The 27,080-nt window shown below is 43.8% G+C and overlaps 1 protein-coding gene across 4 annotated transcripts in view; it reads right to left on the bottom strand.

The window, feature by feature from the left end:
• The window catches only part of LOC122548705 (kinesin-like protein KIF24), a 130,101-nt gene continuing 103,021 nt past the window's right edge, over nucleotides 1–27,080 (bottom strand). For 3 of the 4 annotated variants that reach the window (XM_043687516.2, XM_087989900.1, XM_087989910.1), the window contains 2 exons: nucleotides 14,336–14,429; nucleotides 71–438 (listed from right to left, as the gene is read on the bottom strand). In XM_043687516.2, the coding sequence (XP_043543451.2) occupies nucleotides 292–438; nucleotides 14,336–14,429 (241 nt within the window). In that variant the 3' untranslated portion in view covers nucleotides 71–291. Of the gene's footprint in view, nucleotides 439–14,335; nucleotides 14,430–27,080 lie in introns of all 4 variants that reach the window. The other variant, XM_043687515.2, reaches the window with a different exon arrangement.

The raw sequence follows: 27,080 nt of genomic DNA, 5'->3' as shown, positions 1-27,080 counted from the left end.
CCTTTTGTGTCCAAAGCGACGCTGTTTCTCTTGTTCATCCACCAATAAGGATTGATACTAGTTGGTCAAGTCATGCGTGAGCAATAGGAACATTTTCAGAAACAGCAAGCCAGTAAGGCTGAGGCATAGAGAATGGGAGAGGAAAGCAAAGTTGTAAGATTGGAACCCAAAATTGAGGAGATATATAATTTATTTTGTAACACTCATTTAAACATGAACAATTTAAAATTGTGACAGCAGATCAAAAGTAAGCATTGATTCTCAGATTTTGCACCATAACTTACACTAAAGCTAAGGTACAGATGACTTGGTGTTTGAGTTGTTACAAACTGTGCCAGTATGAATTAGGTACTTTTGGATTTGTCCTTGCATGCGCTCAATGCATTTGTTTTTTTGCATCAGGATCTCTTCCAGTTGTGTCATATAATCTTTGAAATCCTGCCAAGAAATTCAAATGATTTGGTCAGGCAATTTGAAATGTTCAAAGTACTTATGTGCAGTATAAATTGCACTTACCTCAATAAGGACTGTCGTGAGGCGAGATGTAGTTTTGACAATCCAAATTTCCCACAGATAATACTTAAAGTTTTGTGGAGCTCATATGATAATATTGATTGTGCCCATGTAAAAGGATGGATCATTGCTATTTAGCAACTTATTGCCAGTTATCTATGATTTTTTTTCAATATCTAATGTTTTCAATATCCAAAGATTTGCTTTCTTGCAGAATTTGGTATCAGACAATTATTCTGTTTACCAAAGTTGAGATCATTCACTTATTATTTATTTTCAGTATTTTTATTTGTCCATGAAACACAGTATCTTGGATTGTATCCCGTAACAAAACATAATATATCACACTGGTAACAATGATATTCACTGGAACTTAAAAATATAAAGGCTTTAAGTGAATAAAAATGATAATTGAGATCAGAAATTCCTTGATAGGTTGCAAATCTTTGGAATTTTCTACCACAGAATGTGAAAATCTGAATATATTCAAGGCTGAGTTGAAGAGATTTTTGATCTCTTAGGGAATCAAATATGTGGGAGTCTGCAGAAAGTGAAGTTGAAGCTCAAGAACTGTAATCACTGAATGCTGGAACCAGTTCAATGGGTCATGTGGCCTACTCCTGCTCCAAAGTCTTGTTTTCTTATGAACATAGGAGCAGAAGTAGGCCATTCAGTACTTAAAGCCTGCTCAGCCATTTCATAAAATCCAGGCTGATTTGTTGTCACATCCTGCCAATCTGAGAAATACCCATTTATGCATATTGTCTTCTGCCAGCTAGCCAGCGAGTCTTCTATCCATAGAGATAGAAAATTGGATCCAGAGTAGGCCATTGAGTATGCTCCACCATTCAATGTGATCATGGCTGACTATCCAGCTCAATACCCTCCACCCAATTTTTCCCAAAGTCTTAAGAACGATACCCATCTCCTGCTTAAAAATATTCAATGTTTTGGCCTCAATTCCTGTGTCAGAATTCCACAGACTTACCCCTCTGAAGACATTTCTTCTCATTTCAGTCCGAAATGGCCTATCCCATATCCTTAAACTGTGATCCCTGGTTCTGGACTCTTCAGTCATCTACCCTGCCTTGTCCTGTTAGAATTTTACAGGTTTCTATAAGGTCTCCTTCATGATTCTAAACTCCAGTGAATACAGAACTAACCAATCCAGTCTCTTTTTATACGTCAGTCCTGCCACCCAAGGAATCACTCTGGTAAACATTCATCATGAAAGGCATGGATAGAGTGAATACACTCAGCCTTTTTCCCAGGGTTGAGGAATCGAGGACATGAGAACATCAGTTTAAGATTAGATGGGAAAGAATAGAAGGGTACCTGAGAGGCAACTTGTTTTACACAAAGGGTGGTATGCATATGGAATGAGCTGCCAGTGGGCGTGGCTAGGGCAGGTACATTAATAACATTTAAAAGGCATTTGGACAAATGCATGGATAAGAAAAGATATGGGCCAAGTGCAGGGAAATGGGGTTAGCACGGAAGGACATTTTGGTCAGCATGGACCAGTTTGGTCCAAAGGGCCTGTCGCTGTGCTGTCTCACTCTCTCACTATGCTCCGCACAAGTGTGGAACAAATTCAAAAAAACAACATTATTCTTGCAATGCCTCTGCCACTGCATTGCCTTGATTTGGTCCTACTTTCCATGGATTTTCCAACTGAATGTCTCTTTCTCAAATTATACTCTCACTCCTCTTACATCTTCACCTCTACTTCCAAAACAGAAGCAGGAGTCAGCCATACAGCCTGTCAAGATTGCTCCACTACTCAGTGGCTGTATTATTACATCAACTCTACTATTCTGCTGTTCCCATATACACAATCCTTTAGTGGTCAGAGATTTATCCATCTCAGTCTTGAATGTACTCAATGACTCAATGTAAGTTAACATGATTAAGATACTAATTTACACAATAACAAAAGTCCCTGCTTGATTGTCATCACATCAACAAACATTCAGTTCCTTCTCGCCTAATAAAAGACGATTACACATAAGAGCAAGTGAGGATTGCAGATGCTGGAGATCAGACTCGAAAAGTGTGGTGCTGGACAAGCACCGCAAGTCAGGCAGCATCCAAGGAGCAGGAGAGTCGATGTTTCAGGCATAAGCCCTTCATCAGTCCTTCCTAATGAAAAGCTTATGCCCGAAACGTTGACTCTCCTCCATGGATGCTGCCTTACCTGCTGTGCTTTTCTATCACCACACTTTTTGACATAAGACACAGGACAGAATTAAGCCATTCGTCCCTTGAAATCTGCTCTACCATTTGATTGTGGCTGACTGGGGGCGAAGATACATAGCTCCTATCTTCTCCTGTAACTGTTGATCCTCATACCAAATAAGAATCTCTCTCTGTTTAAAGATACTCAACGACAAATGTTCCACAGATTAACTACACTCTGGCTGAAGAAGTTCCTCCTCATTCTGGTTCTAACTAAGCATCGTTCAGTCTGAGGCTATGCCCTCAGGTCCTAATCTCTCCTACTAGTGGAAGCATCTTCTCCATCTCCATTTTATTCTGTAAGTTGCAACCAGATTCCCCCTCATCCTTCTAAATTCCATCCAGTACAGACCCAGAGTCCTCAACCACTCCTCATGAAGAGTCCTTCATTCTCAGGATCATTCTTGTAAACCTCGTCTGGACCCCTTCCAAGGCCAGCTCATCCTTCCTAAGATGTGGGGCCCAAATTGCTCACAGTATTCCAAATGTTCCCTGATCAAAAGCCTTGTACAACCTAAGTAGAACATTCCTGCTCTTGTATTCTTGCCCTTTTGAAATGAATGCAAACATTGTATTTGTCTTTCTAACTGCCAATTGAACCTGCATGTTTACCTTGAGAGAATCCTGAACTAGAACTCCCTTATCCATCTCTGCATCAGATTTTTGAAGCCCTTCCCGATGTCGAAAATAGTCTAGGCCTCTATTCCTCCTACCAAAGTTCATAATCGAAATCTTTCCCACATTATATTCCATTTGCTACTTCTTTGCCCACTATCTAGACTGTCCAAGTCTTCTACATACTCCCTGCTTCCTCAACACTACCTCTACCTCCACCTATCTTTAAGTCAGCTTCAAAAATGCTCTTTCTTCCTTCATCCTAATCATTAATGTATAATGTGAATAATTGTGGTCCGAACACAGACACTTGTGGGATTCCACTAGTCACTGGCTGCCATCTTGAAAAGACTCCTTTATCCCTTTCTTCTGCCAGTCAGCCAATCCTCTATCCATGACAGTATCTTGCCCCTAACATGATGGCCTTTTAATTAGCAGCTTTCTGCACCTTGTCAAATATCTTCTAGAAATCCAAATAGATCACTTCAACTGGCACAGTAGAAGCAGTTTGTACCATCTACAAGATGCACTGCTGAAATTCATCAAGTGTCCTGAGATAGCACCTTCCAAACCCATAGCACTTCCATCTAGAAGGACCAGGGGAGCAGATACGTGGGAATACCATCATCTGCAAGTTTCCCCCCAAATCACTCACCATCCTAACTGAGAAATATAGATCACTGTCCCTTCGCCGTTGCTGAGTGAAACTTCTGAAACTTCCTCTCAAAGATACTGTGGGTTGACCTACAACAAATGAACAGCAACAAGGTGGCAGATCACCACTACCTTAGCCACAGCAACTGAGTATGAGCAAAAAATGCATGCCCAACCGGTGATACCGACTTTCTACAAATTAATTTTAAAAAGTGGAACACAGTCAAATACTTCCTAGAAATCTTAGTACAGTATATCAATGGGTTCTCCTATATCCACAGCATATATAATGTCTCTACAACACTGCTGCCATATTTCAGGAGTTGTGTGTGCCAAGTAATAAGGTAGTGTATCAAAATTGGGGCTGGCAGCATAGGTGGAGAATGACACAGAGTTAACTGTAGGTCTAATATGATTCTACTTCTGAAAAGGTTTCTCTGTCCACAAATGCTGCCAGATCTGTTGAGAGTCTCTAGCTTCTGGAGCCATCTGTTTTTATTTCAGATCTCCAGTAGCCACAGTATTTTACTTTTTTTTTCCTCAATACTAAATTATTTATTGTCCCTGATTAAGTAAGGTACAATGTCATTTTGCTATACTTTCACATGGGTTTCTTCCGGAAGCAGAATATAATATTACAAAATATTATTTAAGTCATTTACTTTTAAATTTAACTATTTTTGTCCCCAAACATTTCTTTTGTAACTTTATTAGCCATATACATGCAAACAATATTCCTGATGAAGGGCTTTTACCCGAAACGTCTATTTTCCTGCTCCTCGGATGCTGCCTGAACTGCTGTGCTTTTCCAGCACCACTTTAATCTTTTACCTATATACATGCAAACAATGACCCACAACACCTCTCCTAGTTTGGAATAGACATGCTCATTATCATTTCTGATGTTGAGAGCTAAGTTATGGTTACAAACAGCACAATATCTTGAAGGTAAAGAAAACTCAATGCAACAATTCTCCAATTTATCAGGTACCTTGTAGTATCTTATTTTTATTTGGGTGAAGGGGCGTGGGTAGTACATGGATGAGGATTATGAGTAAGGTGCGAGGTGAGTGATAGAGAAGAAAGGGGTGAGATCCCAAATACGTCAGTGTATGAGGGCAAGGTTCTGGGGCTTCATTTCAATAGTTACCAAGGAATTAGAGCAGGTTTTTAATCCTCTAAGTTTTCCTGGGTAATGATAAGGCTTTCCCAGAAATCTCTGCCTTTGAGGGATAATTTTGGAGGGTTCCAGATGTAAAGAAATTGCTAATTGGAAATTTCAATTTCCTCAACAATTCCCTCTGAGTCAGCTGCATCAGAAATTTACCTGTCCTGGTGCACAACTCCATCGTACACTGTACAAACGACAATCCAGCTCGTGAAATTTATAATCCACTATATAATAAATATCTACCTTTTGCGTTGAGGTATTGGGGGGCATTGATTGGTGGGGTGCACAATTAACTTGATTGTTGGTTTGTGATGCAGTGACACCAAGAGCGGGTTCAATTCCCACACCAGAGAATACCGTGAAGGTACCAATCTCAATTTTTCCCCTCACCTGATGCAGTAACTCTCAGGTTAAGCCACTGCCAATCATCTCTCTCCAGACAGCGCTCCTATTATCAAGTAGGATGATGGTAACGATATCTTTACATTATCTTGGCGCTATTTCTGTGACTTTGTAAGCAAATATAATGTCTGAACTTGTGTGACCGGAAGTGACTCTGTTAATAAACCTGCTGCAGAATCCAGGTAGGCTGCAGCTACAGACAGACAGTATGTAATTGACCCAGCAGCTGCAGACAATACAATATACACTCGAATTTGGAATTGAATAAATCAATCTGAATGCCATCCCCAGGACAATCAAAACCTTGATTTGTTTGCCAGACATAGGGGTGCCTCATACCTTATTTGGAGAGGGCTACCTGACCTATGTGCACCTAATACCTCCAGGAATGGATGCCCAGTGACCACCTTGCCACCAACAGGTCAATGCCTGGTTGGATCCAATGGATCGGGATGATTGATCCCTGAACAATCTATTAGACCCTCACAAAAGGGCTGGAACAATTACGAAGTATAAGAATTGCTGCAACATGCTCCTTAGGAGCAGTGACTCGAAATCAACCACTGTGGAGAGAAGATACCCCTGGGACCTTTGGAAGAAGACAACCAGATGATCATCGCCACCTGGATCGAGTCCAAGATCTACTGTGGTAGTGTATGATCATCCAGAGTTACGTTAAAAGCACAAGACAGTTGATTAGATTTATCGTGTAAATTGTTAGTTTATAATGTATTTTGTTATAGTATTAATTGTTAAGTAAATATATTATTATTATTAAGAGTCGACTCTCAGTTTCTTTGCTACATATAAGAGTTAAACACTGTGTGGCAGGCGCAACACTTCAAAGTATTTCAAAAGTGCTGTAAATGTTTTGGCCTGTCTCCCAGTTGCAAAAGGCACTGGATAAGTAAAGGTGAAGGTAAAGTCTTCATAGTCCCAGAGGACCGTACGACCGTTCTAAGACAGCGATGACTGATGGGTGGCTCAAACTCAGGTGAGGGGAGAGGCTGAGAGGGCAGGATCTCCATGGAATGGCATGGTGGCTCAGTGATTATCATTGCTGTCTAACAGCTCCAGGGACCCAGGTTCAATTCCAGCCTTGGGCGACTATCTGTATTGAGTTTGCATATTTCCCTCATGTCTGCACCTCTGTTTCTTCCCACTGTACAAAGATGTGTAGGCTACATGAATTGGTCATGGGAATGCAGGGTTATGGGGATGAGTTTAGGTGGGATGCACTTCGAAGGGTCGGTGTGGACTCAATAGGCCAAATGACATTCTTCCACAGTGTAAGGTTTCCAGGATTCCATGAACCTTAGCCAATGTGGGAAATTGAACTCCGTTTTGGCGTCACTCTACATTACAAAAACTATTTTGGTGAAAAATGTTCCCTGCAGGCAGCTCACTTATCTAGCAGAAGGTAGCATGGTTGTATTACTCATTCGATTGGCTGAACTGATCGTCACACTCAATTTTTCCTTCAAATCCTCCCAATTCCTTCAGGCCTAAGGGGTAGCCAAGGGCAGACACATGGGCCCCAGCTGCCTCTTTGTCAGGTATGTGGAACAGTCCATCTTCCAGAGTTACACCGGCACCATTCCCACCTTTTCTTCCGCTACATCGATGACTGTATCGGCGCCATCTCATCCTCCCATTAGGAGGTTGAACTGTTCATCAATTTCACGAACACCTTCCATGCTGACCTCAACTTCACCTGGACCATCTCAGACACCTCCCTCCCCTTCCCCCAGCAACTGACTCAACATGGACATCTACTTCAAACCACTGACTCCCACAGCTACCTGGACTACACCTTCTCCCAACCCCCCACCCCTGTAAAAACGCTATCTCTTACTCCCAATTCTTCCGCTCCATCTGTTCCCAGGAGGACCAATTCCACTCCAAAACATCCCAGATGGCCTCCTACTTCAAGGATTGCAATTTCCCATCCCACGTGGTTAACAATACATTCCAGCGCATATCTTCCACTTCCCGTACCTCCGCCCTTGAACCCCAACCCTTCAACTGCAACAAGGACAGAACACCCCAGCACTTACCTTTCAGCTCTCCAACCTCCAGATAAAATAAGGCAAAAATGAGGACTGCAGATGCTGGAAACCAGAGTCTAGATTACAGTGGTGCTGGAAAAGCATAGCAGGTCAGGCAGCATCCGAGGAGCAGGATTTTCCTGCTCCTCGGATGCTGCCTGACCTGCTGTGCTTTTCCAGCACCACTATAATCCAGATAAAATAAATCATTCTCTGCCATCTACAGTCAGACTCCAACACCAAAGATATATTTCTCTCCCCACTCCTTTCAACATTCCGCAGAGCGCATTCCCTTTGCGACTCCCTCTTTAGGGCCACGCCCCCCCACCAACCCACCCTCCACTCCCGACACCTTCCCTTGCTACCGCAAGAGGTGTAAAACTAGTGCCCACACCTCCCCCCTCACCTCCATCCAAGGCCCCAAAGGATCCTTCCATATCTCGCAGAGATTTTCCTGCACCTCCAAACACCTCATCTACTGTGTCCATTGCTCTTGAAATGGTCTGCTCTATATTTGGGAGATAGGATGCCAACTAATGGAACGTTTCAGAACATCTCTAGGACACATGCACTAAACAACCCCACTACCCTGTGGCCCATCACTTCAACACCCCCTCTCACTCCACCAAGGACATGCAAGTCCCGGGTCTCCTCCACCTAGCCACCCAATGACTAGAGGAAGAACACCTCATCTTCTGCCTTGGGACTCCAATCACACAGAATCATTGTCGAATTCACCAGTTTCCTCATCCCCCCTCCCCCTACCTTATCCCTGATCCAACCCTCCAACTCAGCACCGCTCTTTTGAACGGTCCTACCTGTCCATCTTCCTTCCCACTTATCCCCTCCACACTGACCATTCACTATCGTCCCCCCATCTTCATCCACCTATCACATTCTGAGTTACCTTCCACCCAGACCCACCCCACCTCCCACTTATCTCTCAAGCCCCTTGGGCTCACCCCTACATTCCTGATGAAGAGCTTATGGTCGAAATGTCAACTCTCCTCCTCCTCGGATACTGCCTAACCAGCTGTGCTTTCCAAGCACCACACTTTTTGACTAATTTTAATGGCTTGTTGCACTATCCTCTGAGGAAAGGAAGAGAGTGCAAGGATTGAGAGGAAGTTTTAGTTGAGGATTTTTGAAGTATCTAAGGAAGCGGCACGGTTGCACAGTGGTTCGCACTGCTACCTCACAGCACCAGAGACCTGGGTTCAATTCCCACCTCAGGCAACTGTCTGTGTGGAGTTTGCACATTCTTCCCGTGTCTGCGTGGGTTTCCTCCAGGTGCTCCGGTTTCATCCCAGTCCAAAAATGTGCAGGTTGGGTGAATTGGCCATGCTAAAGTGTCAGGTGAAAGTTTAAATGTAGAGGAATGGGTCTGAGTGGGTTGTTCTCCGAAGGGTCGGTGTGGATTTGTTGGGCCGAAGGCCGTGTTTCCACACTGTGTAATCTAATCTAAGAAGCACGATCACTTTAAGTGGACCCTTTTTGGTCTTACTGGCACAAATAATTTGCAGTATAATTACACAACATACAACATTACAGCGCAGTACATGCCCTTCGGCCCTCTATGTTGCGCCTACCTGTGGAACCAATCTGAAGCCTATCTATCCTACACTATTTCATTTTCATCCATATGTTTATTCAATGACCATTTAAATGCCCTTAAAGTTGGCGAGTCGACAACTGTTGCAGGCAGGGCATTTCACGCTCCTACTACTCTCTGAGTAAAGAAACTACCTCTGACATCTGTCCTATATCCATCACTCCCCAATTTAAAGCTATGTCCCCTCGTGCTAACCATCACCACCCAAGAAAAGAGGCTCTCACTGTCCACCCCATCTAACCCTATGATTATCTTACATGTCTCAATTAAGTCCCCTCTCAACTTTCTTCCCTCTAATGAAAATAGCCTCCAGTCCCTCAGCCTTTCCTCACAAGACCTTCCCTCCATATCAAGCAACATCCTAGTAAATCATCTCTGAACTCTTTCCAAAACTTCCACATCCTTCCTATAATGCGGTGACCAGAATGTACGCAACACTCCAAGTGTGGCCACACCAGAGTTTTGTAGAGCTGCAACATGACCTCGTGGCTCCGAAACTCAATCTCTCTACCAATAAAAGCTAACATGCTGTATGCTTTCTTAACAACCCAATCAACGGGGCGGCACAGTGACACAGTGGTTAGCACTGCTGCCTCAAAGCGCCAGAGACCCGGGTTCAATTCCCGCCTCAGGCAACTGTCTGTGTGGAGTTTGCATATTCTCCTCGTGTCTGCATGGGTTTCCTCCGGGTGCTCCGGTTTCCTCCCACAGTCCAAAGATGTGCAGGTTAGGTGAATTGGCCAAGCTAAATTGCCCGTAGTGTTAGGTGAAGGGGTAAATGTAGGGGAATAGGTCTGGGTGGGTTACTCTTCGGAGGGTCGATGTGGACTTGTTGGGCCGATGGCCCTGTTTCCACACTAAGTAATCTAATTATCCTGAGTGACATCTTTGAGGAATCTGTGTACACGATCTCTCTGCTCATCTACACTGCCAAGGATCGTACTATTAGCCCAGTACTCTTTATTCCTGTTGTTCCTTCCAAAGTGAATCACCTCACTTTTCTGCATTAAACTCCATTTGCCACCTCTCAGCCCAGCTCTGTAGCTTATCTACGTCCCTCTGTGACCTGTAACATCCTTCGGCACTGTCCACGACTCCACCAACCTTAGTGTCATCCGCAAATTTGACAACCTCATCCAGGTTTTTTATAAAAATGACAAACAGCAGTGAACTCAAAACAGATCCTTGCGGTACACCACTAGTAAGTGAATTACAAGATGACATTTCCCATCAACCATCAGCCTCTGTCTTTCAGCTAGCCAATTTCTGATCCAAAACCATTAAATCACCCTCAATCCATGCCTCCGTATGTTGCGCTATAGCCTACTGTGAGGAACCTTACCAAATACCTTACTGAAATCCATATACACCACATCACCGCTTTACCCTCATCCACCTGCTTGGTCACCTTCTCAAAGAACTCAAGAAGGTTTGTGAGGCATGACCTACCCTTCACAAAACTGTGATTATAAATCCTATCTCTTATAACCTTTTCCAACACTTCACCAACAACCAAAGTAAGGTCTATAATTACCAGGATTGTCCCTTCTTGAACAAGGGTAGAACATTTGCTATCCTCCAGTCTTCTGACACTATTCCTGTAGACAATGACGACACAAAAATCAAAGCCACAGTCTCCAATCTCCTCTCTGGCTTCACAGAGAATTCTAGGATAAATCCCATTTGGCCCAGGGGACTGAACTATTTTCACATTTCCCAGAATTGCTAACACCTTCTTCTTGTGAACCTCAATCCTGTCTAGTCTCGTCAACTGTGTCTCAGTATTCGCGACAACATTGTTTTTTCCCCAGTGTGAATACCGACAAAAAAATATTCATTTAACACTTCTCCTACCTCCTCAGACTCCACGCACAACTTCCCACTACTATCATTGATTGGCCCTAATCTTACTCCAGTCATTCTTTTATTCCTGATATACATACATAAAGCTTTCCTTGGTTCTATCTGCCAATGACTTCTCATGTTCCCTCTGGCTCTTCTTAGTTCTCTCTTTAGGTCTTTCCTGACTAGCTTGTTAACTCTCAAGCGCCCTAACTGAGCCTTCACGTCTCACTCTAACATAAGCCACCTTCTTCCTCTTGACAAAAGATTCAACTTGCTTAGTAAACCATGGCTCCCTCACTAGACCACTTCCTCCCTGCCTGACAGATGCATACTTATCAAGAACATGCAGTAGCTGTTCCTTTAAAAGCTCCACATTTCAATTGCACCCAACCCCTGCAGTTTCCTTACCCCATTCTATGCATCCTAAGTCTTGCCTAATCGCATCATAATTGCATTTTCCCCAGTTATAACTCTTGCACTGCGGTATATACCTTTCCATCGCTAAAGTAAACATAACCATATTGTGGTCATTATCACCAAAGTGCTCAACTACCTCCAAATCTAAAACCTGGCTGGGTTCATTACCCGGTACCAAATCCAATGTGGCTTCACCTCTTGTTGGCCTATCTACATACTGTGTCAGGAAACCCTCCTGCACACACTGGACAAAAGCAGACCCATCTAGGGGTGGCATGGTGGCTCAGTGGTGAGCACTGCTGCCTCACAGCGCCAGGGACCCAGGTTCAATTCCTGCCTCGGGCAACTCTCTATGTGGAGTTTGCACATTCTCCCTGCATGGGTTTGCTCCGGTTTCCTCCCATAATTCAAAGATGTGCAGGGTAGGTGAATTGGCCAAGCTAAATTGCCTGTAGTGTTAGGTGCATTAGTCAGGGGTGAATGTAGGGGGATGGGTCAGGGTGGGTTGCTTTTCGGAGGGTCAGTATGGACTTGTTGGGCCGAAGGGCCTGTTTCCACACTGTAGTGAATCTAATCTAAAATACTCGAATTATAGTATTTCCAGTCAATATTTGGAAATTTAAGGACTCTCATAACAACTACCCTGTTACTCCCACTCCTATCCAGAATCATCTTTGCAATCCTTGCCTCTACATCTCTGGAACTATTCGGAGGCCTATAGAAAACTTCCAAGAGGATGACCTCTCCTTTCCTGTTTCTAACCTCAGCCCATACACTACCTCAGTAGACATATCCTTAAATGTCCTTTCTTGCCACTGTCATACTGTCCTTGACTAACAATGCCACACCTTCTCCTCTTTTACTATCTTCGCTGTTCTCATCGAAACATCTAAATCCCAGAACCTCAACAACCATTCCTATCCCTGCTCTGAAATGGCCACAACATTGAAGTCCCAGGTACCAATTCATGTTGCAAGTTCACGCACCTTATTCAGATGCTCCTGGCATTGAAGTAGACATACTTGGAACCACCTTTCTGCTTACCGGTGCACTCTTGCAACCTTGAAATCATATTTTTGACATCACTACTCTCAAACTCCTGGACACTAAAACTACAATTTAGGTTCTCATCCCCCTGCTGAATTAGTTTAAACCCTCCCGAAAAGCATTAGTGAATCTCCCTCCCAGGATACTGGTACCCCTCTGGTTCAGATGTAGACCATCCTGTTAGTAGAGGTCCCATCTACCCCAGAATGAGATGTAGACCATCCTGTTAGTAGAGGTCCCATCTACCCCAGAATGAGCCCCAATTATCCAGGTATCCTAAACCCTCCCTCCTGCACCATCCCTGTAGCCACGTGTTCAACTCCTCTGTCTCCTTCTTCCTTGCCTTGCTAGCACGTGGCATGGCAACAAACCAAAGATAACAACTCTGTCTGTTCTAGCTCCAAGATTCTACCCTCGGTCCATGAATTTCTGCCTTAAATTCCCACCCATTTTCCAACCTAAGTCAGTGCTTGTGTGGACCACGACTTGGGGCTGCTCCCCCTCCCCCTCAAGGATCCCGAAAATGTGAATCGAGACCTCACGAACCCTGGCACCTAGGAGGCAATACACCAACCTTGAATCTCTCTCATTCCCACTGAACCTCTATCTGTCCCCCTAACTATGCCATCCACAATGACTAATGCTCTGCTACTCTCCCCTCTTCCCTTCTGAGGAACAGGGATAGACTCTGTACAGAGACCTGTATCCCATGGCTTAGCCCTGATAAGTCATCCTCTGCCCCCCACCAAACAATATCCAAAATGGTATACTTGTAATTGAGGGGAATGGCCACAGGTGACCTCTGCACTGTCTGCCGGTTCCTCTTCTGTCCCCTGGCTGTAACCCATCTGCCTTTTGCTTGTACCTGAGGTGTGACTGCCTCCCTGTAATTCCCTTCAATCACCCCCTCCGCCTCCTGAATGATTCAAAGTTCATCAGTTCCAGTTCCGTAATACGGTTTTTGAGGAGCTGGAGTTGGGTGCATTTCCTGCAGATGAAGTCAGCAGGGACACTAGTGGTGACCCTTCCCTCCACGTTCTGCAGGAGGAACATTCAACTGCCCTAACCGCCATTCCCACTACTCTAAATTCCCAAAGAGACTATTGAAAGATAAAAAAAAATTTTAAATCTAGTTTCCTTACCAATCTGGCGCACAGAACCTTTTTTGTTGGTAAGACGTGGAGGATGGATGGGAGACACTACCTAAATAGTGTTTTGGGTAATGCAACCACCCAAATATATTACTTCACTTACACAGTCATCCTGAGCACTTCTGCCCAGCGTGCACTCTGCCTATTCACAACCTAAGTTTTTAAAGCAGTGATTTACCTTCTCGGCAGCCCCTGCTCCTCTCTCCTCACTGCGCCCGATAAATTAATTGCAACAAACTTACATCTGCTTTCTCTGCAGATAAACATCTCTTTAATGAGTGTTAAAAATAGTACCTTTCTACTTCTAACATTTATCTTTACACCAGGATGGCAATCCTTCAGGCGTAGACAAAGGCATTGAGAGATGACACCATGTTTATGGGGAACAGGATGGTAGGAATTTGAAAGTCACCCTACATGTCTGTTTCAGAATGACCACTTGAAAAGCTCACTTCATCGCCAGCTGAGATTTTTAAACATGCAATCAAAACCCTAACTTTAGTGGTTTAAAATTGTTGCTCACAGTATGTGATTGCAGATTTTTTTCTCTTATTGAATGCTTCAGTCATCTATAAATATTCTTTCACTTTGTCCACGTTTGGGATTGTAAATATTGCCTTACCAGCATACTTAGTTTGTTCAGCAGACATTCTTCCTTTTCAAAAAGACCCAGCATGTCTTCTAGATGTTCACAATGGGCTTGGACAATAAGTTTCCTGGCAAAGAACAAAGCAGTTTGAAAGTAATGCTTCTTGAAATTAAATCAATACATAGAGAGTTTAATTGGAATCTATTGCATACATAGACAAGAAACACATACTAATAAATGGCAAAAGAAACATTAAAACCAAAAACAAAATGGACCAAAGCCTCTCCCCAGTAAACAAAATGATCACACATTGCACATTCACAAAAATATCAATTTTTTATTACTTCAATTAAATTTACAGAGACTTTAAAACAACTCCAGGAACCTTTTTGAAACCTCGAATACGGCCAGAAAATGTCATTTCTACTGTATGCATATACATTTCATCTTCAAATTAGCACTGCAGAAAACAGTTATTTGGACCTGTATTTGTTTTTTGCATCTTTGAATAGTAGGGCATCTGATATCATTATGCTTCCTTCAGTTATTATCAACAATCTATCTTGCTCAGAGACCTGCAGGCTGCTGACTATACACTAACTGCATGTACAGAGGGAAAAAAGAATCATCTTCATAACTTTCTGCATCCTAATTTCCCTGTAACAAAAAAAATTGTAACAGAGGGGATACAGTTCGTGTTTCCCAAATAAAAGTGAAGAAAATCTCAACGGTGAAACAGAACATATGAATGTTTTGAGATTCTGGCCATAATGGATCAGTTAACTAAATGGCTCTTTGGAGGGTCAGAAATTAGATTATCCTATTTGAACAGTTCTTCACCACATTTTGGATTTTACTTGGAGAAGGGGTTTGAGCTTCATTGGTCATTTCAGGGAAAGAGATGTAATTGGTGGGATGGTGTTATGTATTCTATTAACGAAAGGCAACATAAACAGAACAACATTAGAAAATGTCAAATGAACTTCAGAATAGAGAAATGTGAAGTTATGTACTTCGACTAGGAAAACAAATATCACCCAGAGAATGACAGAATGTACAGGTCAGAATGTCGTAATTTAGCCCATTGTCTCCATGCTTGCTGTCTGCAGGAGCAACTTACCAAGACCCACTTCTGTGCCTATTCCCTACAGCCCTGCAAATTTTGTCTCTTCAGATAATAGTTCACTTTTGAATGCTTCAATTAAACCTGGGAACACTGCATTGTCAGATAGCAAAGTCCAGATCCTAATTTCCATGATGTTGTGGCTGTGATGGGGTCTTGGCTCATGGAAGGGCAAGACTGGATGTTAAATATTCCTGGATAAAAGTTGTTCAGGAAAGATAGAAAAGAAAGGAAAGGAGGGGTAGCAAGGAGGTGGGGTTGTAATATTGGTTGAGGAGAGCATTGCACTGCTGGATAAAGAGGACATCTCAGATAGGGTTCAAGGTCAGAGCCAGTTTGGCTAGGGCTAAGAAAGAGAAAGGGCATAATTTCATTGCTTGGTGTAGTTGAGACCAACTAGTGGAAAAGAAGTAGAGGAACAAATCTACAGGGAAATTAAATGTAGAGTAGTTTTAATGGGGGACTTCAATTACATTAATATAAACTGGGATACTTTCAGCTTAAGAGGCAGCAAGGAGCAAGTGTTCAAGCATTCCTGAATTGTGTTGAAGAGAATTTCCGACAGCAGTATGTGTCCAGTCCAACAGAAAGACATTGTTTGACTTGGTCCTTGGAAATAAGTGGGCCTAGTGTCAATGAGGAACAATTTACAAGACAATGATCATTGCATCATAAGATTCAGTATGTGCTGAAGATGATAAAACAATCTAGAATAATAGATAATCAATTGGAAGAGCGCTGTCTTCATGTGGCAAGAACAGAACTAGGCAGGATTGACGAGAACAACAGTTTTGTGGGACAAAACAGTAAGTGAATAATGGACTATCTTCAAAGAGCAGGTGGTTCAAGTAGAATCGGGAAGGTATATTCCCTCAAATTGGAAAGATAGGACAAACAAATCCAGTGTTCCCTGTATGATAAAGGGTGGTAGAAATTAATATTAAAAAGAAAAAGAAGTGCTGATGACAGGTGAAAGACAGAAAATACAACTTAGAATCAAAGAAGAATACTGAAGATTTAGAGGCAAGGTGAAAAAAACAAGAGAAGCAAAGAGGAATTATAAGAAAATACTATCAGCTAACAAAAGGGAATCCCAAAGTCTTCTCGGCATATAAATAATGAGTGAGTGGTCAGAAGAGGAGTAGGGCCAGTTAGAGACCAAAAAGGGAATTTTATACATTGTTGCAGGGAGCATGGCAGAGGCAATAAATATATAGTTTGCATCTGTCTTTACAAAAGGATATTGCTCAGGACAAGGTGACAGAGGAGGAAAGACCATCACCAGAAGAGTTTAAAATTAATAAGGAACAAGTCTTTGATAGGCTATTGTTAAAACTGACAAGGTACCAGAACAAGATGAGATGCATCCAAGGATTTTGAAGGAAGTGAGGCACTGGTCATAATCTTTCAGTCTTCCCTGTAACTTGGGAAGGGTACCAGAACACTGGAGAACTGCACTCATTACAGCTTACTGAAGAAAGGTTGTAAGGATAAATCCAGCAATTATAGAACAATCAGTTTAACCTCTGTGGTAGGGAACTTCCTACAAACAATTATTCAGAAAGGAATTAGTAGTCCACAAGACATTAAAATATAGGAGCATACATAGTCCATGCAGGCCACGGAGTCTACTCTGTCATTCAGTTAGATCATTACTAACCTGAGAATCCTCAACTCCATTATCCTGCCTTTTCCCTAAAACCCCTAGACCCTTACAAATTAAAGTTTCCTATCACAGCCTTGAATATACCTAACAATCAAACCCAGTTTTGTAAGAAAAATCCAGATTCACCAACCTCAGAAATTTCTCTTCGTCTGTCTTGTCCAAGACTTTCACACAAGGAAAATAACTTTTCTGCATCAAGTTCCCTAAAAATCTTGTATGTTTCAATAAAGTTTCCTCTAAATTCCGGACAGTACATGTCTAACTTAGTTGTATCTTGTATGTTTCAATAAAGTTTCCTCTAAATTCAATAAAGTTTCCTCTAAATTTCGGACAGTACATGTCTAACTTACTCAACCTCTCCTTTTAAAACCTCCAAATCAGGTGATTCCTTCTCTGGACTGCAATGCAAGTATATCTTTCTTTAGATAAGTGTCCTGAAACTGTTCACAGTATTCCAGCTGTGATGTGACTCGCACCTTGTCCCTACCTTTATGTTCCATTCCTTTTGAAATAAAGTCCTTCCCTCTTAGTTCTTGAATTTAAAAATGAGCTTTTTGTGATTCATGAACGGGGACTCCTAAATCCCTGTTCTGTAGCTTTCTGCAGTCTTTCTCAATTTGAATAATATTCAGCTCCTCCATTCTTCAAGTCATCAATACCTATAAAATTCTACAAGACTAAACAGGGTAAATGCAAGAAGAATGTTCCTGATGAGTGGGGAGTCCAGAACCAAGGGTCAAGGATACAACAAAGGCCATTAAGAACTGAGTCGAGGAGAAATTTCTTCCTCGAAGAGTGATGAGCCTGTGGAATTCTCTTATACAGAAAGCAGGTGAGGACAAAGCATTGAATGTTTTCAAGGAGATAGATATATTTCTTGGGACTGAAGTGACCAAACGGCATGGGACAAAAGCAGAAACAGAATATTACATTTACAGCGAGATGATCAGACATGATCACATTGAATGATGGAGCAGACTCAAAGAACGGAATGGCTTATTCCTATTCTATTTTGTATTTATATATTTATTTATATTGTATTATCTGTGCTCCTTTAATATCCTAGATTGCACTCCTTCAAGTCCAGGGACTTATCCATCTTCAGCCATATTAGTTTCTCTAGCACACCTCTCGTGATAATTGTAGTATTTATTTCCTTTCCTGTTGCCAGGGTTGGAGGATTTGAGCTATCGGGGCTATTTTCCCTGGAGTGTCAGAGGCTGAGTGGTGAACTTACAGAGGATTATAAAATCATGAGAGGCATGGATAGGATAAAATAGACAAGGTCTTTTCCCCAGGGTAGGGGGTCCAAACTACAGGGCATTGGTTTAAGATGAGAGGGGAAAGATTTAGAAGGGACTTAAGAGGCAACCTTTTCATGCAGAGAGTGGTGTGTGTGTGTGGAATGAACTACCAGAGGAAGTGGAGGCTGGTACAATTACAACATTTAAAAGGCATCTAGATAGGTATGTGAATAGGAAGGGTTGAGGGGGATATGGGCCAAATGCTAGCAAATGGGACTGGATTAATTTAGGATATCTGGTCGGCATGGATGAGTTGAACTAAAGTGTCTGTTTCTGTGCTGTACATCTCTATGATTCCTCTTTTTGCCCCTTGATTATTTAGTAATTTGGGAATGTTATCAGCATCTTCTCATGTGAAGACTAACACATAGTTTCTATTTAACTCTGCTGTCATTTCCTGGCTCCCCATGATTATTTCCCCTGTCTCATTCTCGAAAGGGACCAATGTTAACCGTGGCCTTGTTCTCTTCCTTTTTATATATTTAAAAAAGCTCTTGCAGTCTTTCTCGATATTTCTGCAATTTTACCCTCAGTTTATTTCTCCTTTATTATTCTTTTTTGGTTACCTTTTGTTAGTTTTTAAAACTTTCTCAATCCTCTGCCTTAATATTAACATTGCCACATAGTATCAAATTGAAAGACAAGACATCCAATCGTTATTTCCCTGGTTTACCATGGTTGACTTATTCCCTTCCTAGAATCCTTCTTCTTCACTGCAATATATCTTTGCAGTGAGCCATGACTATTTTCTTAAAATGCCTGCTATTGTTCGACCGTCTTTGCTGCTAAACTTCTTTCCCAGTTCACTGCAATACTTCCTAATTTATTCTTTATTCTACCATATAGCTATATGTTAGGGGGCCTATAGACTACTAGTGTCCTCCTTCACTTTTTATCTCTAATTTTCAAATGGATTCTACATCTTCTGATCCGAGCTTATTTTTTGCTATCATACTAATTCCATCCAGTACCAACGAAGCTACCCAACCACTCTTTCCTTCTTATCTACTTTTTCAAAAAGTGTTGGACTGGGGTGAACAAAGTTAAAAATTACACAATGCCAGGTTATAGTCCAACAGGTTTATTTAGAAGCACTAGCTTTCATAGCACTAATCTTCATCAGGTATCTATGGAGCAGGAACAGAAGACAATTTATAGCAAAAGGTTACAGGGTCATGCAACTGAAATGATATATTGAACAAACCTAGATTGCGGTTAAGTCTTTCATCTTTTCGAATGGATTGCAGGTTTCAGTTCATTAATATTTACATACCAGAACTTCTTTTAAGTCACATTCTCGAGATAACTTAAGGTTTCTGGGATTGCATACTAATGAACCAAAACCTGCAATCCATTCTAAAAGATGAAAGACTTAACAGCAATCTAGGTTTGTTCAACACAGAGTAACCTCGATTATATGAAGGACATATTCATATAATAGGGTGGGGAGTATTTTGTTCAGTTAATTGAATTCCAGATAATCGAATGCTGCATAACATACTTTAGCCAAGCATTGGGACCTTGCAATCTTGCTTAATAATCCAATATTCAGATAATCGAATGCTGGATAATTGAGGTTCCACTGTACGTCATTTCAGTTGCATGACACTAACCTTTTGTCATAAATTCTGTGTCTTATGGTTCTGCTCCACAGCTACCTGATGAAGAAGCAATGCTTAAAAAGCTAGTGCTTCCAAATAAACCTGTTGGACTATAATCTGGTGTTGTGAGATTGTTAACTTTCAAAAAGTCACATAGCCCTGAATATTTAGTTCCATCTTTGATCTCCTTGTAATTATGTCTCTGTAATGTTTATCCAAAAAAAAAAGGTTCTGTGCACCAGATTGGTAAGGAAACTTTTTAAAAATTATTTAATTTTCAATAGTCTCTTTGGGGATTTTGAATAGTGGAAATTGCAGTTAGGGCAGTTGAATGTTCCTCCTGCAGAAGGTGGGAGGCAAGGATCACCTCAAGTGTCCCTGCAAGAAATGCACCCAACTCCAGCTCCTCGAAAACCGTGTTAGGGAACTGGAGCTGGAGTTGATGAACTTCGGATCATTCAGAGGGGGTTATTGAGAGGAATTACAGGGAGGCAGTCACATTTCAGGTACAAGAAAAAGGCAGATGGGTTACAGCCAGGGGACGGAAAGGGAACCGACAGACAGTGCAGGGATCCCCTGTGGTTCCCCTCAATTATAAGTATACAGTTCTTGATATTGTTGGGGGAGGGAGGTGACTTACCAGGGCTAAGCCATGGGATACAGGTCTCTGGCACAGAGGGGGAGAGAGGAACAGAGCATTAGCCACTGGGGACTCCATAGTTGGGGGGACAGTTAGGAGGTTCACGGTTGGTGTACTGCTTCCCAAATGCCAGGATTTGAGATGTCTCAGATCACGTATGCGGGATCCTTGAGGGGGAGGGGGAGCAGCCCCAACTCGTGGTCCACACAGGCACTAATGACATAGGTCAGAAAAGAGATGGGGATTTAAGGCAGAAATTCATGGAGCTAGAGTGGAATCTTGGAGCTAGAACAAACAGAGTTATTATCACTGGTTTGTTGCCCATGCCATGTGCTAGCGAGATGAGGAAGAGGGAGACAGAGGAGTTGAACACGTGGCTACAGAGATGGTGCAGGAGGGAGGGTTTCGGATTCCTGGATATTGGGGCTCATTCTGGGTTATGTGGGACCTCTACAAACAGGATGGTCTACACCTGAACCAGAGGGGTACCAATATCCTGGGGTGGAGGGATTTGCTATTGCTCTTCAGGAGGGTTTAAACTAATTCAGCAGGGGAATGGGAACCTAAATTGTAGCTCCATTGTCCAGGAGTTTGAGAGTAGTGAGGTCAGAAATATGGTTTCAAGGTTGCAAGAGTGCACCAGCAAATAGGAAGGTGGTTTCAACGCCAGGAGCATCCGGAATAAAGTGGATGAACTTGCAGCATGGCTTGGTACCTGGGACTTCGATGTTGTGGCCATTTCGGAAACATGGATAGAGCAGGGACAGGAACAGTTGTTGCAGGTTCTGAGATTTAGATGTTTCAGTGAGAACAGAGAAGATGGTAAAAGAGGGAGAGGTGTGGTATTGTTAGACAAGGACAGTATTACAGTGGCAGAAAGGACATTTGATACTCGTCTATTGAGATAGTATGGGCTGAGGATAGAAAGAAAGGAGAGGTCACCCTCTTGAGTTTTCTGTTGGCCTCCAAATAGTTCTAGAGATGTAGAGGAAAGGATTGCAAAGATGATTCTGGATAGGAGCGAGTTTAACAGGGTAATTGTTATGGGAGACTTTCCAATCATTGTCTGGAAATACTATAGTTTGAGTACTTTAGATGGGTCAGTTTTTGTCCAATGTGTGCAGGAAGATTTCTTGACACAGTATGTAGATAGGCCAAAAACAGGTGAAGCCACATTGGATTTGGTACCGGGTAATAAACCCGGCCAGGTGTTAGATTTGGAGGTAGGTGAACACTTTGGTGATAGTGACCACAATTTTGTTATGTTTACTTTAGTGGTGGAAAGGATATGTATATACTACAGTGCAAGAGTTCTAACTGGGGAAAACACAATAATGATGTGATTAGGCAAGATTTAGGATGCATAGGTTAGAGTATGGAAACTGCAGAGAATAGGCATAATTGAAATCTGGAGCTTTTAAAGGAACAGCTACTGCATGTCCTTGATAAGTATGCATCTGTCAGGCAGGGAGGAAGTGGCCTAGTGAGGGAGCCGTGGTTTATGAAGCAAATTGAATCTCTTGTCAAGAGGAACAAGGCGACTTATGTTAGAATGAGACATGAAGGCTAAGTAGGGCGCTTGGGAGTTACAAGCTAGCCAGGAAAGACCTAAAGACAGAACTAAGAAGAGCCAGGAGGGGACATGAGAAGTCATTGGCAGAGAGAATCAAGGAAAACCCTAAAGCTTTCTATAGGTATATCAGGATAAAAGGAATGATTAAGGCCAATCAAGGATAGTAGTGGGAAGTTGTGTGGGCAGTCCAAGGCGACAGGAGATAGACTAGACAGGATTGAGGTTCACAAGGAGAGGGTGGTAGTAATTCTGGGAAGTGTGAAAATAGTTAAATCCCCTGGGCCAAATGGGACTTATCCTAGGATCCTCTGCGAAGCCAGGGAGGAGATTGAAGAGCTTTCAGCTTTGGCCTTTGTGTCGTCATTGTCTACAGGAATAGTGTCAGATGACTGGAGGATAGCAAATGTTGGCCCCTTGTTCAAGAAGGGAGTAGGGACAATCCTAGTAATTATAGACCAGTGAGCCCTACTTCAATTGTGGGCAAAGTGTTGGAAAAGGTTATAAGAGACAGGATTTATAACCATCCAGAAAGGAATAAGTTGATTAGGGACAGTCAACACGGTTTTGTGAAGGATAGGTCATGCCTCACAAACCTTATTGAGTTCTTTGAGAAGGTGACCAAACACGTGGATGATGGTAAAGCGGTTGATATTGTGTGTATGGATCTCAGTAAGCATTTGATGAGGTCCTCCACGGTAGGCTACTGCACAAAATACAAAGGCATGGATTGAGGGTGATTTAATGGTTTGGATCAGAAATTGGCAAGCTGAAAGAAAACAGAGGGTGGTGGTTGATGGGAAATTTTCATCCTGGAGTTTCAGTTACTAGTGGTGTATTGCAAGGATTTGTTTTGAGTTCACTGCTGTTTGTCATTTTCACAAATTACCTGGATGAGGGCGTAGAGGGTGGGTTAGTAAATTTGCTGATGACACTAAGGTTGGTGGAGTCGTGGACAGTGCCGAAAGATGTTACAGGTTACTGAGGGATGTAGCTAAGTTGCAGAGCAGGACTGAGAGATGGCAAATGGAGTTTAATGCAGAAAAATGTGAGGTGATTCAATTTGGAAGGAACAACAGGAATAAAGAGTACTGGGCTAATGGAAAGATTCTTGGCCGTATAGATGAGCAGAGAGATCTCGGTGTTCATGTAAATAGATCCCTCAAAGTTGCCACCCAGGTTGATTGGGTAGTTGGGAAGGCATACAGCATGTTAGTTTTTATTGGTAGAGGGATTGAGTTCCGGAGCCACGAGTTCATGTTGCAGCTGTATAAAACTCTGTTGTGGCTATACATGGAGTACTGTGTACAGTTCTAGTCACCGCATTATAGGAAGGATGTAGAAGCTTTGGAAAGGGTTCAGAGACAATTTACTAGGATGTTGCTTGGTATGGAGGGAAGGTCTTATGAGGAAAGTCTGAGTGATTGGAGGCTGTTTTCATTAGAGAGAAGAAGGTTGAAAGGTGACTTAATTGAGACATGTAAGATAATCATAGGGTTAGATAGGGTGGACAGTGAGAGGAGAAAGTGAGGTCTGCAGATGCTGGAGATCAAAGTTGAAACTTTATTGCTGGAACAGCACAGCAGGTCAGGCAGCATCCAGGGAACAGGAGATTCGACGTTTCGGGCACAGGCCCTTCTTCAGGAATGAGCAGAGAGTGTTCAGCAGGAGAAGATAAAAGGTAGGGAGGAGGGACTTGGAGGAGGGGCGTTGGAAATGTGATAGGTGGAAAGAGGTCAAGGTGAGGGTGATAGGTCGGAGTAGGATGGAGGCGGAGAGGTCAAGAAGAAGACTGCAGGTCAGGAAGGCGGTGCCGGGCTGGAGGGATTCGGCTGAGACAAGGTGGGGGGAGGGGGGATGAAGAAACTGGTGAAGTCCAAGTTCATCCCCTGTGGTTGGAGGGTTCCCAGTCGGAAGATAAGACGCTCCTCCTCCGACCGTCGCGTTGTTGTGGTTTGGCGGTGGATGAGTCCAATGACCTGCATATCCACGGGGGGGTGGGAGGGGGAGTTGAAATGCTGTGCTACAGGGTGGTTGGGTTGGTTCGTCCGGGTGGCCCAGAGGTGCTCTCTGAATCGCTCCGCAAGTAGGCGGCCTGTCTCCCCAATATAGAGGAGGCCACACCGGCTGCAGTAGATGATGTGGGTGGAGGTGCAGGTGAATCTGTGGCGGATATGGAAGTTTCCTTTGGGGCCTTGGAGAGAAGTGAGGGGGGAGGTGTGGGCGCAAGTGTTGCACCTCCTGCGGTTGCAAGGGAAGGTGCCGGGAGTGGAGGTTGGGTCGGTGGGGGGTGTGGATCTGACAAGGGAGTCGCGGAGGGAGTGGTCTCTACGGAAAGCTGATAGGGGAGGGGAGGGAAATATATCCTTGGTGCTGGGGTCTGTTTGGAGGTGGCGGAAGTGACGGCGGATGATGCGCTGTACATGGAGATTGGTGGGGTGGTAGGTGAGGACCAGTGGGGTTCTGTCCTGGTGGCGGTTGGAGGGGCGGGGCTCAAGGGCGGAGGAGCGGGAAGTGGAGGAGATGCGGTGGAGGGCACCGTCGACCACGTCGGGGGGGAAATTGCTGGTCCTTGAAGAAGGAGGCCATCTGTGTTGTACGTATTTTGAACTGGTCCTCCTTGGAGCAGATGCGGCGGAGACGAAGGAATTGGGAGAATGGGATGGCGTTTTTACAGGGGGCAGGATGGGAGGAGGTGTAGTCCAGGTAGCTGTGGGAGTCGGTTGGTTTGTAGTAGATGTCCGTGTTGATTCGGTCGCCTGAGATAGAAACAGAAAGGTCTAGGAAGGGGAGGGAGGAGTCCGAGACTGTCCAGGTGAATTTGAGGTTGGGGTGGAAGGTGTTAGTGTAGTGGATGAACTGTTCAACCTCCTCGTGGGAGCACGAGGTAGCGCCGATACAGTCATCAATGTAGCGAAGGAAAAGATGGGGGGTGGGGCCAGTGTAGTTGCGGAAGATGGATTGTTCCACATACCCTACGAAGAGGCAGGCATAGCTGGGGCCCATGCGGGTGCCCATGGCGACTCCTTTTGTTTGGAGAAAGTGGGAGGATTGGAAAGAAAAGTTGTTCAGGGTGAGGACCAGTTCGGTCAGTCGAAGGAGGGTGTCGGTGGAAGGGTACTGGGTGGTACGGCGGGAAAGGAAGAAGCGGAGTGCTTTGAGTCCTTCGTGATGGGGGATGGAGGTGTACAGGGACTGGATGTCCATGGTGAAGATGAGGCGTTGGGGACCGGGGAAGCGGAAATCCTGGAGGAGGTGGAGGGCGTGGGTGGTGTCACGAACGTAGGTGGGGAGTTCTTGGACTAATGGGGACAGGACCGTGTCGAGGTATGCCGAGATGAGTTCGGTTGGGCAGGAGCAGGCTGAGTCGATGGGTCGTCCGGGGCAGTCAGGTTTGTGGATTTTGGGCAGGAGGTAGAAACGGGCGGTGCGGGGTTGTGGGACTATGAGGTTGGAGGCGGTGGATGGGAGGTCCCCTGAGGTGATGAGGTTATGGATGGTCTGGGAGATGATGGTTTGGTGGTGGGGGGTGGGGTCATGGTCAAGGGGACGGTAGGAGGAGGAGGTATCTGCGAGCTGGCGTTTGGCCTCAGCGGTGTAAAGGTCAGTGCGCCAAACTACTACCGCGCCTCCCTTGTCTGCTGGTTTGATGGTGAGGTTGGGGTTGGAACGGAGGGAGTGGAGGGCTGCGCGTTCCGAGGGTGAGAGGTTGGAGTGGGTGGGAGGGGTGTGGGAGTTCAGGTAGCGGTTAATATCGCGGCGGCAGTTTGCTATGAAGAGGTCGAGGGCAGGTAGGAGGCCAGCACGGGGTGTCCAGGTGGACGGGGTGTGTTGGAGGTGGGAGAAGGGGTCGTCAGAGGGTGGGCGGGAGTCTTGATTGAAGAAGAAGGCACGGAGGCGAAGGCGGCGGAAGAATTGTTCGATGTCACTCCGTGTATTGAATTCATTGACCCGAGAACATGTGGGAACGAAGGTGAGACCTCTGCTGAGGACTGATCTTTCATCCTCAGAGAGGGGCAGGTCTGGAGGGATGGTGAACACACGGCAGGGCGGGGAGCTAGGACTTGGTGTGGGACTGGAGCTGGATGTGGGGGCAGGGTTAGGCCTGGGGGCGGGGACAGAGGTCGGCGTGGGGGCGGAGTTGGACATGGTGATGTCCGAGAACGTGTGGGAACGAAGGTGAGACCTCTGCTGAGGACTGATCTTTGAGAGTGAGAGCCTTTTTCCTCAGATGGTGATGGCTAGCATGAAGTACATCGCTTAAAATTGGGGAGTGATAAGATATAGGACAGATGTCAGGTAGTTTCTTTACTCAGAGTAGCAGGGGCGTGGAACGCTCTGCCTGCAACAGTGGTATACTCGCCAACTTTAAGGGCATTTAAATGGTCATTGGATAAACATATGGATGAAAATGAAATAGTGTAGGAAAGATGGACTTCAGATTGCTTCCACAGGTAGGCGCAACATTGAGAGCTGAAGGGCGTGTACAGTGCTGTAATGTTCTTTGTTCTATCAGATTGTACTGATTAACCTGTATTTGTGTTGTTAATTTATTGAGTTTGTTCTAAATACTAGGTGCATTAACCAAAATCTACAAAAATTTTCAAAAATCTCAAATTTAAAATTTACAACGTGTAGTATCAACTGCCATTTGTAGAAGGAAGTTTAAAAGCTTGTGTGTAGAAGTGCTTCCTAATATCTCTACTGAATGATCTGGCCCTAATTTTCAGTCTATTCGTCCCCTGTAGTTCTAGAAGCTCCAATCAATGTAAACAGTTTATCTTTATCTTTCTGACTTTTCATGCTGATATCTTGAATACTTCAATCAGATCAGCACTTAATCTTTTGAGTTCTAGAGAAAATAGGCTGAGTCT

The sequence above is a fragment of the Chiloscyllium plagiosum genome, unplaced genomic scaffold, assembly GCF_037043375.1.
Source record: "Chiloscyllium plagiosum isolate Xiang-an unplaced genomic scaffold, Cpla_swu_hap1 HiC_scaffold_1, whole genome shotgun sequence".
In the NCBI taxonomy this organism is placed as follows: Eukaryota; Metazoa; Chordata; class Chondrichthyes; order Orectolobiformes; family Hemiscylliidae; genus Chiloscyllium; species Chiloscyllium plagiosum.
The sequence above is the reverse complement of the archived record's forward strand: the minus strand, read 5'-3'. Positions and strand labels throughout refer to the sequence as shown.